General features: G+C 47.0%; 1 protein-coding gene across 3 annotated transcripts in view; it reads left to right on the top strand.

Moving 5' to 3' along the window:
* The window catches only part of Ston1 (stonin 1), a 43993-nt gene that overhangs the window by 24668 nt on the left and 1150 nt on the right, over positions 1-18175 (top strand). Inside the window, exons 1-3 of one of the 3 annotated variants that reach the window (XM_036171008.1) lie at positions 1484-1829; positions 11322-13277; positions 17961-18163. In XM_036171008.1, the coding sequence (XP_036026901.1) occupies positions 11369-13277; positions 17961-18163 (2112 nt within the window). In that variant the 5' untranslated portion in view covers positions 1484-1829; positions 11322-11368. Of the gene's footprint in view, positions 1-1483; positions 1830-10259; positions 10288-11321; positions 13278-17960; positions 18164-18175 lie in introns of those variants that run through there. The other 2 variants (XM_036171009.1, XM_036171007.1) reach the window with 2 other exon arrangements.

Raw genomic sequence — 18175 nt, 5'->3', positions numbered from 1 at the left:
ATGTATGATAGATAGTGCTGAACATCTGTTCAAATGTCATGATGAGGCCGGGTGGTGGTGGCGCACGCCTTTAATCCCAGCACTTGGGAGGCAGAGGCAGGCGGATCTCTGTGAGTTCGAGGCCAGCCTGGGCTACAGAGCGAGATCCAGGACAGCCACTAAAACTACACAGAGAAACCCTGTCTCGAAAAACCAAAAACAAAACAAAACAAAACAAAACAAAACAAAACAAAAAGTCATGATGAGAAAAACAAAATTTTAGGGCCAGGCATACAACCTTGTGGTAGACATCATGCCCAGTACAGGGGTAGAGCTGTGAATTCTAACCCTTGTACCACAACAAAACAAGATAACAACACAATACAGCCTGACAGCTCCCCTCCCACCCCAAACAGTAACACTTTAAATCATAATGCCTACCCAACTCCAAATTTTTGGCATGGACTTGTGCAGCCTAGGTAGGAACCTCTAAAGCAGGAGTGAGTGGATCACAGCAGCCTTGAGTGGTTACAAACCTGCTTCATTAGATGGAGTGCCTGGCCTCCCTTGGAGCCTAGGGGCTGTCTCAGGAGCTAGACGATATACACAGTCTTTAGGTAGCCCTGAGTTTCCCCAGGCAGGCACTTTGAGGGGGCCTGTGTCATTGGAAGGATGGGGCCCCAAACAGTGTAAAGTGTTCACATTTGCTCAGGCCTTGATGGGCACAGTTGACAGGGGTTCTTTTAGAAGCAGGCTTGTTAAGAATCTCCTAGAAGAACAAACATCTGTCTCTACTCTTGAAGTTGAGGAAATGGGTAAACAATAAAACAAGCTTCAGAAAAGAGCCAGGACCCAAACTTGGAAAAGTGAAGGTTAATTGCCACCAGGGAGTGATGGGCTGGGGGATGGAGCCGAGACCAAAGCAGATCACTTTTGAAGGCTCTGTAGACTATGCTGCGGTTTAACATTGTGCAAATGGTATTTCCTGTCACATGAATAAAACACCACACATGTTGGTGATTGAATAGTGGGGACTGTACACCATATGTGCTAATAATACAGCTCGTGCCGTCCCCCCAGGCGCTTTGCATGTCCTGGATGAGGGCAAGGCACGCTAGAACGCCTGCCTTACCTTTCTTTTCTGTTCCAAACTTGTGGTTTCCCCTTCAAGGGAAAACTCCTCTGGGAATGATCATCACACCATCACAGCAAATGTTTGAGGCAGGGATTGTCATGATACCCTCAAGTTGGACTTTGCTTCTCTAGTACCAAGTCTGTAACAACAGCTAGTGGGGATCCCGGCCCTTTCCACGGCACACACCCAGCAGCTTCGCAGAGGCAGCCGGCGTCCAGCTGGTTACCAAGATGCTTTGGAAGGCAGGAATCTGAGAATTCCTTATTTGGGAGAGCAGCCAATGAAACCACACAGATATTGACCTTAAGACATTCTCTAGATTGTGCAGCATTGTTACAGAGAGCAGAGGCGCAGAAGGCTAAGCTCAGCCTTGGCAAAAGCTGTAGGCTGGAGCAGGAGTCCGCCTGACCTCTGCAATGGGGTCGGGCCGATAGGAGACATGGGCAATGCATTCCCGAGCCCCCAGAGACTTCTTCAGCGTCAGGCCTCTCCTATCACCTGGCACTTACAGAGGAGCCCATATTAGGGACCAGTAAGAGGAGTCTGCTCCTCTCCACAGGCACGCCATGATGTGGGGACAAAGTTTTTAGCCACAGATGACCTGGAATGCTGCTTCACCAGCCAAAGTCCCCGCCCCCCACACTGGGATTTCAACAATCTGCAGAAGATGGTAGAACTTTGTATGTTCCTTTGAAGAAGCCAAGGAAAAAGGAAGGTAAGGCAGATGGGCTGAGAGCAAAGAGCAGCAGGATACAGGCAGCCCAGGGCAGTGTGGCGGGGAAGTGGGGACGGTGTAAGAAGACAGACGGAATTTGGACAATCAGTTAGTGCACCAAGATGGAGGGACAGGAAGCCTGGCAGGCTGTAATTAAAGCCAGTCTCAGAAGGGAGCCTGACTGTGGCTGGGATGTTGTTCTTGAGCAGTCTTGGGGGAAATCTGTCCCAGAGCTTGCCTTTCCTCTAGCCGGCCAGTCCCTATAACAGGCTCATCGCTAGCCTATCCTTCTGTTTTAGAGGTCCTGGCTCCAGGGAAGCATGGCCGCAGCTGGGAGCTGTTTTCTGGGAGCTGTGGTGGTGATGGGACACCTGCCAGCGGGTCTCCCGATCTTGGGAGTATGTGACTTTGGCATCACAGACCTGGTCCCAGCCAGGTTCTTCCTTTTGCTAGCTAGGTGACTTTTGGCAAGTAGCTTAACGTCTCCAGCTCCTCTGAAGCCGTGGGTGTTAACAGAGACATGCACACGCAGCTCTTAGACAAGCCCTGCGTGGCAAGTGTTTTCTTAACCAAATGGAACGCTTGCACTTTCTTCCTGACTCTAAAATCCAACGACTCTTTGAACTGGGGACAGTTACATAGAGATTCACTTTAGCAAAAGGTTATTTTGTCAACAGTGTCTCGAGTTCTGTGCTTTTGCCAAGAGTTTGTAGGTAAAGTAGAAAATGCCCATACACAGGAGACGTGATCCCTGCTTGAAGAAGCTTGACTCTGACTCACAAAGAATAGATGGTGTTTTCCTCTGACGTGAGCATTTTTATCCCGGGATGCTTTCTGGGGAGACTTTCTCACTGCAGGACTGCTACAATGTTATTGTAGCGTAGAAAGGCATTGCTGCTTTTATCTCTGTGTGGCTCATATGTGTATGTGTATGTGTATGTGTATGTGTATGTGTATGTGTATGTGTATGTGTCAGTGCATGTGAGTGCAGGTGCCCATGCCACATTGTGAGTGTGGAGACTGGACAACAACCTCTGCCTTCCACTTTGTTTGAGGCAGGGTCTCTCTTGTTGTTTGCCTCTGTATTCACCAGGCCAGGCTAGCTGACTATTGAGCTTCTAGGGGTTATTTTTCCCTACCTGTCACCTGACCATAGGAATGCTGGGAAGCTGCCCTGCCCCCCACTTCTATGCCTGGCTTTATGTGGGTCCTTGTGGATTCAAACCCCGGCCTTTAATCTTGCTCGGTAAGTACTTTACCCAGTGAGACGTCTCCTCAGTCGGGTCTTACTATTGTTTATTTACTTGAAACAATTCGTGGTTATCTCTGTAATAACACAAGCATTTGGTTTCTTAACTGGAAGAAAGTGGAATGCGTCTTTTTTTAACTTTGCGGTAACCTATGCTCACACACCTTTTAGAATGGGGGTGGGGTGGGGACAATTATTGTGTGAATCCTTTAATTTGGAGGGTGTTAAACTCTTGGCATATCTAAGTCGGCTTCTGAATGCACCTGCTTTACATGTTGAGGGGAGCCCTAAGCCATGGTTCTCTGTAGCCTTGTTTTTGCTGACTCGAATAGTCAAATACAGCCCCATTAACTCGGGCTCAAGTCCAGTCAGCCTGAAGCTGCATTTAAACAGGCTGCTGTGAAGAGTGTCTCACAGTTTTACAGCGAGGCAAACATCTCCCTTAGGAATCTTAAATATCAAAAGCGGTTCGCTAGAAATCTGCACCACAATAAATGATCTATCTGTTCCCTAGACAGAATCTTGGTGTCTTGCCCTACTTCTGGGCCTGACTGGAACTGTGTTCTAGGAGTTTGCCATCATCCAGATGGGCTGCACACAAACTTCTCAAGGGCTGAGGCCGCAGGGAGGCAAGGCTTGCTTGGCAGGGAAGAAGCCTGAGCGGACAGCGGAATCCTTTTTTGGGGGGGTCTCTGAGGAGGGTAGCAGAGACAGAAAGGAACTGGAGTTCCTGGACCCTGCACCAACTATATTGTAGACCCCAGGAAGTACCGAAATGAAGTTTAAATGAAATGTTGCCCATGCATGGCTCTGTCAGTGATGACACCCGGGGGTAGTGTGGGGAGCAGAAGCGTGTCCTGGTCCAAATCAAACTCACCCCAGCCCAACAAAGGTTAAAGGGAGGCTGCAGCCTTCCAGGGCTCTGAAGCAGCTGCGGGCAGGAGTTTAGGTCGCTCCTGGCCCCAGCTCCCAGCTGGCGAGATCCTCGGTGCTTCCCACCCCTGTCAGAGGCCCAGGGGTTCTGAGCCAGGCTCTAGGGTAGGGGGTGGGGGGTTAGAGGGAGGAAAGCGTTGGGTAGAATTGGCCCTGGTTGTTAACATTGCGCCAAATGACTGGAGGGGCTGTGGGACAGAGGGATGAGGTCATACCGAGGGAGGGCGGCAGAGGTAAGAGAGGCGGCCAGAGGGGTGATGGGGACCGAGGGAAACAAACCCGCCACCCACTGCGCTCCTGTCTGCAGAGCGCCAGAGACCAGCCCTGGTTTGGGGATCGAGGGCCCTTTGCACGGAGTGTGGGTTCAAGATCGTAGGTATTTTATAAAGTGTGCTAAAGGGGGTCGGGGGCAGAGGGAAGGGCATTTACAAAGCAATGGGGCTGATTTCCTTGTGTGTATGATAATCAGTCTCTTTGTCTCACAAAGGGCACTGCACGGAAAAATAAACGGCACCCCCTTTTTCCCAAGTTACCCAGGGAAACGCGAGGGGGCAAAAGGCAGGCGTGGATCCCAGCAGGACTACGCTGCGCTCTCGCTCTCCTTTCTTCTAACATAATAAACTCGGCTGGAGTCAATATTTGCAGGGCGTCTCGCCCTCCGAAAGGCTGGATTCCCTCTGAGGGTGGGGTGGGGATGGGTCTCGGCCCCTGAACCTCCTAGCCGCTCTGCTGGTTTCCAGGGGCCAGGGCTTTGATCGTAGCGTCTGCAGGGCGGAGCCCGACAGGGAGGTGCCCCAGGGTGTGGGCTTAGAGCCCCCAGGAATGCTCAGAGGCCGGGTCACCGCAGCCGCTGTCTTCAGCCTGGCCCCAGGCTCCCTCTTCTTCTTTGTGTAGGCTCTTTGCCAAGCTTGAGTGGTTACACACGGCAGGGGACCCCGAGGGAAAAGAGGCCTTCCTTACCCAAGAGCGTCGTGCCCGCAGGCTCTCAGTTTTCCTGTCCAGTGGGGGGGCTCCTGGGGCTTTGCTTTCTGGCACTTTTAGAAGGATGGTTAAAAATAATGGATGTAGCTCAGCGGTAGAACACTTGCCAAATAAATCCAAGGCCCGGAATTCGTATTTCCAGAACTGGGTTATCTCAGCACTGAGGCCCTGGATCCGAAGGAGTTGGGAACAATATTTTTGCTTTTGAAAAAAAAAAAAAATCAATCGACTATCAATTGCCATAGAATCGTAAATTTCCAATTTTAGGGTTGGAAAGATCCCCAAAGGTATCTGGCGAGACTGGGCACACAGCCAGCCCGCGGCAGAACAGTGACCAGGATTTCGATGACCTCACTGTCTGGGTTAGGGTTTCTATTGCTGGGACGAACCAAAAGCAAGCTGGGGAGGAAAGGGTTTATTTGGCTTACACTTCAGCATTGCTGTTCATCATTGAAGGAAGTCAGGACAGGAACCCAAACAGAGCAGGATCCTGGAGGCAGGAGCTGATGCAGAGGTCATGGAGGGATGCTGCTCACTGGATTACTTCTTCTCATGGCTGCTTGCTCAGCCCACCTTCTCCTAGAACCCAGGACCAGTCGCCCAGGGATAGCACCACCCACCATGGGCTGGGCCCTCCCGCATTGGTCACTACATGAGGAAAAGCCTTAGCGCTGGATTGCGGGGATGCCTCTCCTCTCAGATGTCTCTACTTTGTATCATTTGACACACAAAACCAGGCAGCACACTCACCAATCTCAGGGATGTGTTCATTACAGCTTACTCACGGCCTTTGGTGTCATTAGAATAATTTCAATAATTTATAGCTCAGAAGAAATGATCACAGAGAAGGAAAATTCACAGAGATAGGGTAGGTTAGTGATTTCCAGGGCCCAGGAGAATGGGGAGTGACTGAAGCAGGTCTAGGGTTTATTTTGGGGGCCAGAGGAATGTTCTGAAATTGGCGACCATGGATACATAACCGTTATTACTCTAAAAGTCACTTAGGTGAACACTTTTTTTTTTTTTTTTGGAAGGGGGCCTTATGGTGCTTGAATTGTATCTCAGTGAGTCCTGATTTTGCCCCTTACTGCTGGGGTGACTTCAGGCTGACACAGGAATGTTGGTTTGCACAGCACAGGTTGTTTGATAAGCCATGAGTCATGAATAGTAAACATCATATGTTGGGGGGAGGCTGCTGTGCCTTATCCAATCACTGGATGTTTAGCTTTCCCCCACATTTTCCACTCCACTAACTAAATGGCTACATAGTAACCATTCCAACGATGACTCAGTTATTCATATTCCCAACCTTCCTGTCTACGGTTCTCATACAGTCCCTCCCGTGTGTGTGTGTGTGTGTGTGTGTGTGTGTGTGTGTGTGTGTGTGTGTGTGTGCTGGGAGGCATATGAAATATATCCTTTGTAACACAGTTTTAAGTGAATAGTGCAGAACATCTGTCTCACTGGTTGGTCTGCCCACAGCCTGTTACCATCCTTTTTATTTTTGTGACTTTTGCTGCAATGTCTTTTATTACTAAATTTGAACCTACCCTTTTCCCATTGTTCACTGAAGTAGCTATAAGGATTTATCAGTTGTCAACAAAACTATATGCACTGGCCGAGCCCAGACCTCCCTCAATCATCCTTTACAACTGAAATGCCATGCTCTGAACAGTGACTCCCCATCTGTCCCTTTCCCAGGGCCTAGCACACAATGCTGAGCTGAGTCTGATGTCAGGTATCTTGTGTGAGTGGGGCCTCAGTGTATATGTCTGCTGCTGGCTTTTCACCTCAGATGCAACACTCAAGGTCCAGCTGTGTTGCGGCAGGTGTTAGAATTAGATTTTAAGACCCAGTAATAGTCACTTGTGCACATTTTCTTCATTCTTAGAGGCTTGGTGTGTGTGTGTGTGTGTGTGTGTGTGTGTGTGTGTGTGTGTGTGTGTGTATTTAAATAACGAATTCAGTGTTCAAGGGTCCTTGTCTGGCTTGTTATCAGGATGAAGCTGGCCTCATAAAACAGGTTTGGAAGCATTCCCTCCTCTTCAGTTTTTGGGAGGCTTTGCAAAGGACATTAATTCTTCTTTGAGTGTTTTATAGACTTTGGCAGGGAAGCCATTTGGTCCTGGGCTTCTCCTTGTTGGGAAGTTTTCCATGATGAAACCAGTCTCTCTCACTAGTTAAAGGTTTATTCAAATTTTCTATTTCTTTCTTTCTTTCTTTCTTTCTTTCTTTCTTTCTTTCTTTCTTTCTTTCTTTTTTTCTTTCTTTCTTTCCTTCCTTCCTTCCTTCCTTCCTTCCTTCCTTCCTTCCTTTCTTTCTTTCTTCCTTCCTTCCTTTCTTTCTTTCTTTCTTTATCTTTTAAAAAGATTTACTGTTTTTGTGTTTGTTTGTTTTTTTCCCCTCCTGTACCTGTGGAAGTCAGAAGGTCATTCATTGGATCCTCTGGGATTGGAGTTCCTGATGGCTGTGAACTAGGTGCTGGGAATTAAACCCAGTCCTGTGTAAGAGCAGCTGGTGCTCTTAACCACTGGGCCCAGATGTTCTGTTTTTTTGGTTCTGCATTGGCAGGTTGCATATTTCTAGGAATTTTAACTGTCTTCCTCAAGCTTGCCCACTTGCTGGTCTGCTCATAGTCTCTTATAAGCCTTTTTGTTTTTGTGAGTTTCGTTGCAATGTCTTTTGTTTCTAATTTGGAATCTTCTCCCCTTTTCCCACTAAATTAGCCAAAGATCTATCAGTTTTCAACAAAACTGACTCGAGTCTCACCCTTCTTTATCCCCTCTTCTTTTCTCCATCTTACTCACCTCTGCTCTGGTATTTCTCCTCTGCTAACCTTATCTTAGCCCATCTGTTAGCTACCTTCTTCAAGCGTAAAGATGTGTAATTTCTTTGACTCCACCATTGTTATTACTATTACTATTATTATTATTATTATTATTATTATTATTATTTAATGGAGGCGTTGAGTGCTGTAGACTTCCTTGTTAGCATGGACTGTGAATTTTAGAAATTTGTGCTTGATGGGTGATGGTGCTCTGCATGCTGTGAATGTGTTGTTCCCATTGCTTGATAAATAAAATGCTGATTGGCCATTAGCCCAGGCTTATTACTGACTAGCTCTTACACTTAAATTAACCCATAATTCTTATTTATGTTTAGCCACATGGCTTGGTACCTTTTCTCAGTTCTGCTATGTCATCTTGCTTCCTCTGTGCCTGGTTGGTGACTCCTGACTCAGCCTTCCTCTTCCCAGAATTCTCCTTGTCTGTTTATCCCACCTATACTTCCTGCCTGGCTACTGGCCAATAAGCATTTTATTTATCAGCCAATGGGAACAGCACATCCACAGCATGCAGAGCACCATCACCCATCATTTCCCCTTTTCATTCTATTTAAAAGGAAAATTTTAACTTTAACATAGTAAAATTATATATAACAAAACAGTTATCAAGCAAGAGTTATAATATTTAGTCTATTTTTATTTGGCAAAAATTAAAGAAAATATTTTATCTATCCTATATTTGTGAGTCTAAAGTTTTAGATTTATCCTTTCTCTTCTCATAACCAAGAGAAACCATAATTATAACTGTCTAGTCTTCAACTACATCAAAGACCTCAGAAGGATAGAATATCATCTAAGAAGAGCATTGTAAGCAACTTCCAAAAACCTAGAATGACAGAGACAGTCTGGACAGCTGCCTGGACAGTCACCCAAAGGTCTTCTGCAATGTTGGAGCATCCATTCTTCAGCCTACAGGGCTAGAGTTTCTCAGTCACTTCTCTCTGTGTCCTGTAGAAGGTCTGCCAGTTTCTTCTGAGAAGCAGGAACCTAAAGTACCATTTGTCTTACAAAGTTCAGTGGACATCTTCCTATGGGTCCTGCATGTCCAGTCGATACAACATTTTGTCAAGCAGTCCAGGCAAGAACAGCTTCTTGCTCAAATGGCTATTTTTGCCAAGAAGAAGATAAATTCCATATGGAGTGTCTTCGATGCTCATCTTTCTCTTTGAAAGATGTCTGACTGTCCAGAAAGTCTAAATTTTTAAAACATTTTAAATGCCATATTCTGCAGGTCTTTGAAGTATTCGAAAATTACCTACCTAACTGAATGATATGCATACCTAGAAGACTTAACATGACTATAAGTTTGACTATCATAGAAGACTAATTATTAATCTGCATTTCTAAACTATACATCACAATTTAAACGAGTTATATAAATATTTTAAATAAGAGTAGAAATATGTATACAGTATAACAAAATTAACTTTAAATTTGTATCAATAAACTAAAATGTATACCAATGTAAAACATTTTAAGCAAGTTGCTCCTTAGAAGTAGGTTCAACAATCTACCCTGGTATAGATTTTAGTATTTTCTAATTCACCTCCTCCTACCCCCTGCTTTCTTTTGGAAAAGAAAGCACTACACAATGTCTTTATCTGTTGTTTAGGTTGTTTGTCAATTTTCATATATATTGGCGAATCTTCCAGCTTTCCTTTTGCTGTTGATTTCTAGGGCTTTCCCGCCTTGTAGTAGGCAAAAATACATTCTTCAGTCTTCCTAAATTTAAGGTTTGTTTTGTGGCTTGTCATGACCCACTCCGGCATGTGTTCGGTGTGGAGGAGAAGGTTCTGCTTGAGAAGGTGTATGTCCATTCTAGTCTGTGCTGGAGTGCTGTGTATGTGTCCAGCAGGCCCATTTGATGACAGGGAATGGTCAAACCTTCTTAGTAAAATAAGAAAAAAAAAAAAACCCATCCGTCTGGATACTACCTCTATTATAAAAAGTGGGATACCGAATGTCTTCATGTTATATCTAGCTATCTCGTCCCTCCTTCACATCTGCCGCCATTTGCTTTTCTGTCTCTTGGCATTCTGGTACCAGGTTCCAACACATTTACAATTGTTTTATATTCCTTGTGCACTAACCCTTTTATTGGTATACAGTGCGCCTTTTGTGTCTGCAAGTTCTTGTTGTTGTTATTATTATTATTGTTTTTCCAAGACAGGGTTCCTCTGTGTAGCCCTGGCTGTCCTGGAACTCACTCTGTAAGCCAGACTGGCCTCATACTCACAGAGATCCACCTGTCTCTGCCTTCCGAGTGCTGAGATTAAAGGCATATGCCACTACCACCGGGCTGTTTGTTTTTAAAATATTTTATATTTTTATTTTAGGTGTGTGAGGATTTTGCCTACTTGCATGTATGTGCACCACATGCATACCTGGTGCCCATGGAGGTCAGAAAAGGGAATTGGTCAGATGCCCTGGAACTGGAGTCATAGATGCTTGTGAGTGGCCATGTGGATGTGGGAAACAAACTTGGGTCTTCTGTAAAAACAGCCAGTGCTCTTAACTGCTGAGCCATCTATCTCTCCAGCCCCTGTGTGTCTTTGTTTTATGAGACTGAGGCTTGCCCTGTAGCTGAACTAAATAAAAGTACAAGCTGAACTCACTATGTAGCCCAGGCTGAATTAATTAGGTTCCTCCTGCCTCAGCTTCCCACATCCTGGGAGTACAGGTGTGAGCTACCATGCCTGGCATTGTAACTTTTTGACTAGAAGTTTGTTTTGTCTGATAGAAGTGTGACTCCTAGCCGGGCAGTGGTGACGCATGCCTTTAATCCCAGCACTCGGGAGGCAGAGCCAGGTGGATCTCTGAGAGTTTGAGGCTAGCCTGGTCTACCAAGTGAGTTCCAGGAAAGGCGCAAAGCTACACAGAGAAAACCTGTCTCGAAAAAACAAAAACAAAAACAAAAAAAAAAAAAAAGAAAGAGAGGAAAGACCTATTTTGGTTCATGGTTGTAAGGTTTTAGTCTGAGGCCAATTGGTCCATGACCCTTGGGTACATCATAATGGGAGCTGGAAAGGAGGTAGCCTATCCACCTCCACCTCACAGGGTCAGAGAAAAAGGGGAGGAGGTGGGGTTCCCACCTTCCCCTTTAGGGGTCCACCCTCTACTGACCCAACTTTCTTCCATTAGGCTCTCCTTCCTAAAGTCTCAGTTGTACCAAGGGCTGAGGACAGTGTCTCCAATGCATGTGCCCTGGGGACAGTCAGACCCACACTCTGCCCTCCCCATGCTACTTAGATGTCCACCTCCTTTCCGTCATTTTCAGCTGATGTGTGTTCTTACCTAAAGCAAACCTATGGGCCGTGCAGTTAGGTCTTAGTGTTTTCTTCATTGGGCGCCAAGAATGACCACTTGTAACCCACATGGTAAACATGTGTGCTTTCCACACCCAGGTCTTTGTCAAAATGAGAGAACTCTAGTATCTTGGTTTTTTAACCTTCATTTTGTTTTATTTTGTCTTCCTCCTTTATAGAGACAATGTCCCTGACTATTTAACTGGACCACAAGCCCACTCTGAAGATGTGTTCTACAAACCCAGGCAGCTGGGTCACCTTCGATGATGACCCTGCTTTTCAGTCTTCTCAGAAGGCGAAGGATTTCCCTCTGGAGACCCAAGGTGTTTGCAGACCAAATGGACTGAAGCTGAACCTGCCCGGCCTCAGGGACCTTCCTAGCGCTTCCTCCTCCACCAGCAGCACCCCGCTATCCTCTCCCATGGTGGACTTTTACTTCAGTCCAGGACCTCCAAGCAACTCTCCTCTTTCTACACCCACCAAAGACTTCCCTGGGTTCCCCGGCATCCCCAAAGCAGGGACTCATGTGCTTTATCCTATTCCAGAATGTTCTTCAAGCAGTCCCCCCTCAACGGCAGGTCCTCCGTTATCGCTTACTAAGCCAACCTGCTTACCCCATGCGTCATTACCCAGTGACCACTCATGCACCCAACTAACTCCCAAAGCTGGTCTTGAAGATGACGCCACCCCTCAGCGGGCCCGGAGTGAGGCTCTGCAGTTCGAGTATTTTCGAGAGGACTGTTCTTTCTCCAACCCATTTTGGAAAGATGAAAGTAGCAGTTCCCAGTTCTCCTTTGACTCCCCAGCAAGCAGAAAGCCGTTCTCATCGAGGGACAAGGAAGTACCCATTGATCAAAAAAGCCTAAACCAGGGCTCACTTAGCTACATCTGTGAGAGGCTTGAACACCTGCAGTCGGCTGAGACCCAAGAGCCGCTTGGAAATGCACCTATGCAGAGTCCATATGCTGGAGACACCGCCTCTTCTTTTGTCCCCCACTCGCTCTTCCGGACTCAGCCCAAAGCTGGATGGTCCTTCATGCTGAGGATTCCGGAGAAGAAGAACATGATGTCTTCCAGGCAGTGGGGCCCCATTTTCCTGAAGGTTCTTCCAGGAGGGATTCTGCAGATGTATTATGAGAAGGGGCTGGAAAAACCGTTCAAAGAGTTCCAGCTCGATCCACATTGCAGACTTTCTGAACCCAAACTTGAGAACTTCAGCATGGCGGGGAAAATCCACACTGTGAAGGTGGAGCACGTGTCTTACACAGAGAAGAGGAAATACCATTCCAAGACAGAGGTGCTTCACGAGCCTGACGTAGAACAGATGCTGAAGTTGGGGTCCACGGAACACGGTGACTTCCTGCAGTTCCTGACCGCTGTGGAGGAGGAGCTGATAAAGCTGCCCGCTGTCGCAAAACCAAGGAAGAACTATGAGGAACAAGACATTTACCTGGACATCGTGGACAACTTTTGGGGTAAAGTGACCAAAGAAGACGGGAAATTGGTTGAAAGTGCTGTGATAACCCAGATCTGCTGCCTCTGCTTTGTGAATGGGACGGCGGAATGTTTTTTAACCTTGAATGACCTTGAACTCCAGAACCGAGATGAATGCTATTTTGAGAAAGAACCAGAAAAAAGGGGGATTGATATTCTTGACTACCATTTCCACACATGTGTGAAAGCTGAGGAATTTGAACAGTCTAGAATCATTAAGTTCTCACCTCTGGATGCTTGCCGGTTTGAGCTGATGCGTTTCAAAACCTCGTATGAAGGGGATGAGCTTCCCTTTTCTGTGAAGTCCATAGTGGCTGTCCAGGGGGCATATGTGGAACTTCAGGCCTTTGTCAACATGACCCTGGGGGCTCAGAAGTCGCCCCCTGCCAGTTCCTCAAGGTGCTGTGACAATATCATGATTCACTTTCCTGTCCCAGCCCAATGGATCAAGGCCCTCTGGACCAGGAACCTTCAGAGGCAGAAGTCTCTGAAAGCCAAAATGAACCGTCGGGCCTGTCTGGGGAGTTTACAGGAACCTGAATCCGAACCTGTCATTCAGGTCACTGTGGGGTCAGCAAAATACGAGAGCGCCTACCGGGCTGTGGTGTGGAAGATAGATCGACTTCCAGACAAAAACTCAAGTAAATATCTGACGCCTAGGTTGATTTTCGTAGGAAACTGCTCAGCGTTTTCACCACATCCATGGGCCCAAAGCAGGCAGAGGTGGACAGTAGCTTGAGAAACTGAGGGCGAGCCAACACAGCTAGGTGGGAGGCGGGACATTTAGCCAAACAGCTGGTTTATTTGTTTTCTCTTGTGTTAGGGCTACCCAGTGAGTTTAACTTCCTGCCTCTTTAGTATCAAAAGAAATGGCAATCTAGTTAAGAGATTTTCTGTGGTGATTCCAAGGAAATGTTTATAGGAATGGAGGAAGGAGGGAAAGGAAGGAAGGGAGGAAAGAAGGAAGGAAGGAAGGAAGGAAGGAAGGAAGGAAGGAAGGGAAGGAAGGGAGGGAGGGAAAGAGGGAGGAAGGAAGGAAGGAAGAAAGGAAGGAAGGGAGGGAGGAAGGAAGGGAGGGAGGGAGAGAGGAAGAGCCTCCTCTGGCTCCCAGGTGGAGCATCACCTCCTCCTCCAGGATTCTGTGGTTGATGCTGTTCACTTGTGAACAGGCTGGACCGAGTCCTCACTGTGGTGCCTCTGGGTAGCTCCTTCTGGGTTGGTCTCTCCTGCTGGGCACTTCCAGTTCCATTTCTGGTGAGCAGGGGTCACATGCCTGTCTGCATCTCCCTAGCATTCAGCACAGAGCTGGACGGAAATCAATGCAAATTTGTGGGAGGAAAGCGTGAAGGGCTGAATCCTCCTCTCAAGATCCATTCTCGCCGATCCAATCAGTCTACACGATGAATTCTTGCAAAGTCCGATGCTATAGACGGGATCATTTTCATTAGAAATGTACAGACATTACCTCCACTCTACACAGACACTATGTCTGGTCCCAGAGGCTGCCCCAGCACCAACGGAAAACAGCAGAAATCAGGGTGTCACTCAGACCTCAGGTGTGGTCTCGGGGTCCAGGAGGTTCCCATATGTGCAGCTACCTGCCAGCTTTCCTGTTTTTGTAGAAATGAGAGGCAGGATTCTGAGTTTGTCTACCATGTGAGATTGAGAAAGGGACAAATAGATTTCAAAACTGATTTCTGAGAACATGTTATTAAGATCTCCAGACTGGCTGGGCAGTGGTGGCACATGCCTTTAATCCCAGCACTCGGGAGGCAGAGGCAGGTGGATCTCTGTGAGTTTGAGGCCAGCCTGGTCTACAGAGCGAGATCCAGGAAAGGCGCAAAGCTACACAGGGAAACCCTGTCTTGAAAAACAAAACAAACAAACAAAATCTCCAAACTGCACCTCCCTCCCACATAAAGACACGGAGAAGGTTTAACCTGCTTCAGCAGCCTAGTTATCAGACAACCCCGTGCATGATCCCTGTGGATTATGATAGTCACTGACATGCCCACCGCATGGGAGCTGAGTAGCGGGTACCATCACAGGCCATTATGACCAGACTACATCAGCACCACCTAACCTTGCCCTGAGCTATCTTGGCCATGTCATGGGCAAATATTGTGGCTGATCAGAGCCACATCAAGGCTGAGTGAAATGTGGCACCTGTGAAGGAGAGTGTGAGGTATTGTGTAGGATGACAGGCTGGGGGCTCCCGTTCTGCACAGGGCACTTGGGCTCCTCAGCCTCCCAAGTTGGTGTCTGGTACCTGCTGAATCCTGTCTGTAACTCAAACTCTACTGCAAAGTCATGGGCAAGGACCCAGTCCAGGAAGCAGGTACATCATAGGCTGGACCTGCTCTTCCTGCCTACATCACTCAGGCCTGTAGGGAAGTGGTTCTCACCCTAGGAACACATGAGGTTCTCCTGGGGAGTGATTCAATCATACTGGGGGCCTTGACCCTCCCCAGGGATACTGCTGTAAAATGCATGAAGGGAGCTTGACATTGTGATTATTTAAAAGTCTTGTGTTCAAAATACCTCTAGAGCTCTCTCTAGTAAAAGTGATTCCTTTGATGTTCACGGCATGGAGAAGAAGCCCAAGGTGAGCTGATGTTCCCTGAAGGACAAGAGAGGTTCTTGGGGTCTGTGAAATGGGGATGCCGACGTTCTGACTCTAGGCAGAGGAAAGGTTTGACTGAATGCCAAACAGATGAATGAATTCATCAACTCAGATTTCCCCAAGTTGGCCCCAATTTCTTCTCCATACCCCAGTGTTCTGCTGGCGTGAACGCAGATTGGAAGCAAAAGAGATCGTTCATCAGGGGGCAAGGAGTGGGGGAGGAAGACGCTGGAGACAATGATAGGCGGATTTAGATGGGGGGATGCGGGAGCGAGACTCACCAGCAACTGCAGCTTTCCCCTTCGCTCGCCCCCGCCCCTCGCCCCCCGTTCATTTCTGATTTGCTCTTTGTCACCAGTATCTCGGGTCGATCCCTCGCGATTTGGTCCTTCTACGTCCATTTTCTTCAGCTCTTCTTAGCAGTTCAGCTTCAGATGTGGAGTACGTTGTGTCAGGAGAGATGGCTATCATCCGGATCTAGAAAGCCTCTGTGGTTCGCTCTCCGGGTCCCGAGCTGAAAGAATAATTACTAAGGCCCGCCAGTGCCCCCTCGTGGTCGGTCCCGAGATAACAGGCTTTTCTCTGTCTTTCTGGAACCTGGTCTCTCTTCAGCTGGAAGTCTGAATAAGAGTGTGTTAGTGAACGAACACTGCAGAGTGGCCAAAAGACACCAGGAAACTTGGGAGACAAATACTCTTACCACCAGCTTTTAAGGAAAAAAGACCGAAGTGCCAGTTCCATCATTTAAAAAGTATTACATCTTTAAATCAGATGTATTTCCCACACCCATTTTCACTGGGAGACTTCCCTAAGAAACTTTTCTTGTACAATACAAACATCAAATTGAATAATCTCCAGTATCATTTTCAAGTCTAAATATGTAGAATACATAGTTCTCTGCCTGGCAAAGTATAGTAACGGGATACATTGGCTTTAAAATCAAACAGCACTTGGCAAAGTATTAAGTTCAGCTGGTACTTCTGCTGGTTGACTAGTCTCACAACAATCTCGTAAGACCCTTGTTGGGGAAACTGAGGCTCAAAGAGTTAGGTAGCTTGCCTAGGGTCAGAGAGATCTTAAATAAACGAAGCCGGTTCATGCTTTGTCACAGTCATAGAAGGGAAAGGCCGTGGCTGAGTTTGAGCTACTACATCCTGGATGCTGCCTAATGTCTCTCTCTCTCTCTCTCTCTCTCTCTCTCTCTCTCTCTCTCTCTCTCTCTCTCTCTCTCTCTCTCTCTCTCTCTGTGTGTGTGTGTGTGTGTGTGTCGTCTTGCCTGCAGTGACATGGGCAGCTTATGGACCCTCAGAGGCCACTGTGGTCCCATCCTCTGTGTTAGTGCTGTGGAGTGAGCATTGGCTGGCTGATTGATGGGTGACTTCTCCAGGGCTTTTACAGCTTCAGAATTCGATCAGTCTCTCTACAAGAAGCAGGTTGCAAGGAATGAAAGGCAACTTATCTTTTAAAGTAAATTTAAGCAACATCTTTTAAGCTCATGTTTTTGTGCCTAGGGCTATACTCTGATGAAAATGTTTTTTTTTTCTTGAGCTGATTCAGTGGCACAGGAATTTAATCTGGCTTTTGAAATTACTGTAGTTTTTAAAAGTTACATTTATTTACAGATAGATTAAACGGGACACAGTTAGATGCCATAAACAATGTGACAGGACCACGGGACTGCAGAGACACACACACTTTACTGTTTTTGTTTTTGGCCTCAAACTCAGATGTAGTCTAGCCTGACTTTGCACCCCACTCCTCCCACCACCGCCTCTTAAGCGCTGGCATTGCAGGTGTGTGCCCGGCTCTGAAATACTAATCCATCAGAACTTCCTCCCCTCTCCCTCACACTGTGTAATTCCCACCTAAGCTCTGAGTAGACCTGGGACCCCTGGGTCCTGCGCAGGGCCTGGCACAGCCTAGGGTACCTTGCCATGACAATTCACATCACCGAGAACACTGGTATGCCCATCTCTCTACTGTAATCTGTTCTAGTAAGAGCTTTTCAGGACAATGAGTGGGCATTTCAGTAGTGGGAAAAAATCCATTCCACTGAAACAAAAATGTACTGTATCAAAACTTCAACTCTAACTTTTAAAAGTCAGGCTTTCGAAACTGTAGGACCTGATTTGAAGTCTATCTTTGCGTTATCTAAAAATAAACACTGGTTTAAAACAATGATGGGAATGATTGGAGCTTATTCAATATACTCTGGAGAAAGGTTTCTAGAGGGCTGAATCACATTGCGGTCAAATAATTCCGTTTAATATAAATATTGCTCTTATCTTTTGATTAGAGAACCTTTGTAACACTTGTGACTAAAAGCCTTTTTTGTTTGGTTGGTTTTTGTTGTTGTTGTTGTTTTTGTTTTTCCGAGACAGGGTTTCTCTGTGTAGTTTTGGTGCCTTTCCTGGATCTCACTCTGTAGCCCAGGCTGGCCTCGAACTCACAGAGATCTGCCTGGCTCTGCCTCCTGAGTGCTGGGATTACAGGCGTGCGCCATGCTGCCCGGCTCTAAAAGCCATTTTTAAGAGTTGATCTGGTGGAGAAGAGATCTAATGCTCAAGCGTGACTCTAGGTTCTTCCACTTGACACACAGTTGATGTTGACGGATGGGATTATCTCTACAGCGAGAAGCACGTGGTGTAGACCATTCTTCTGCCATTGGATCATTCTGACTCTTTGCTTTGGCTTCTTCTAGGTCCCGATCAGCCTCATTGTCTGTCATACAAACTTGAACTTGGATCAGACCAGGAGATTCCCTCGGATTGGTATCCATTTGCTACTGTTCAGTTTTCAGTGCCTGAAACCTCTGCCTCGGGGACAGAGGTGAGGTCTCTGGGAGTAGAGAGCGACGTGCAGCCTCAGAAACACATGTCTCAGCGGGCTCGCTACAACATCCAGGTACCCAAGAGC

Source organism: Onychomys torridus, chromosome 21 (assembly GCF_903995425.1).
Source record: "Onychomys torridus chromosome 21, mOncTor1.1, whole genome shotgun sequence".
In the NCBI taxonomy this organism is placed as follows: domain Eukaryota; kingdom Metazoa; phylum Chordata; class Mammalia; order Rodentia; family Cricetidae; genus Onychomys; species Onychomys torridus.
Note: the sequence above shows the minus strand (reverse complement) of the source record. Positions and strands in the feature narration are given on the sequence as shown.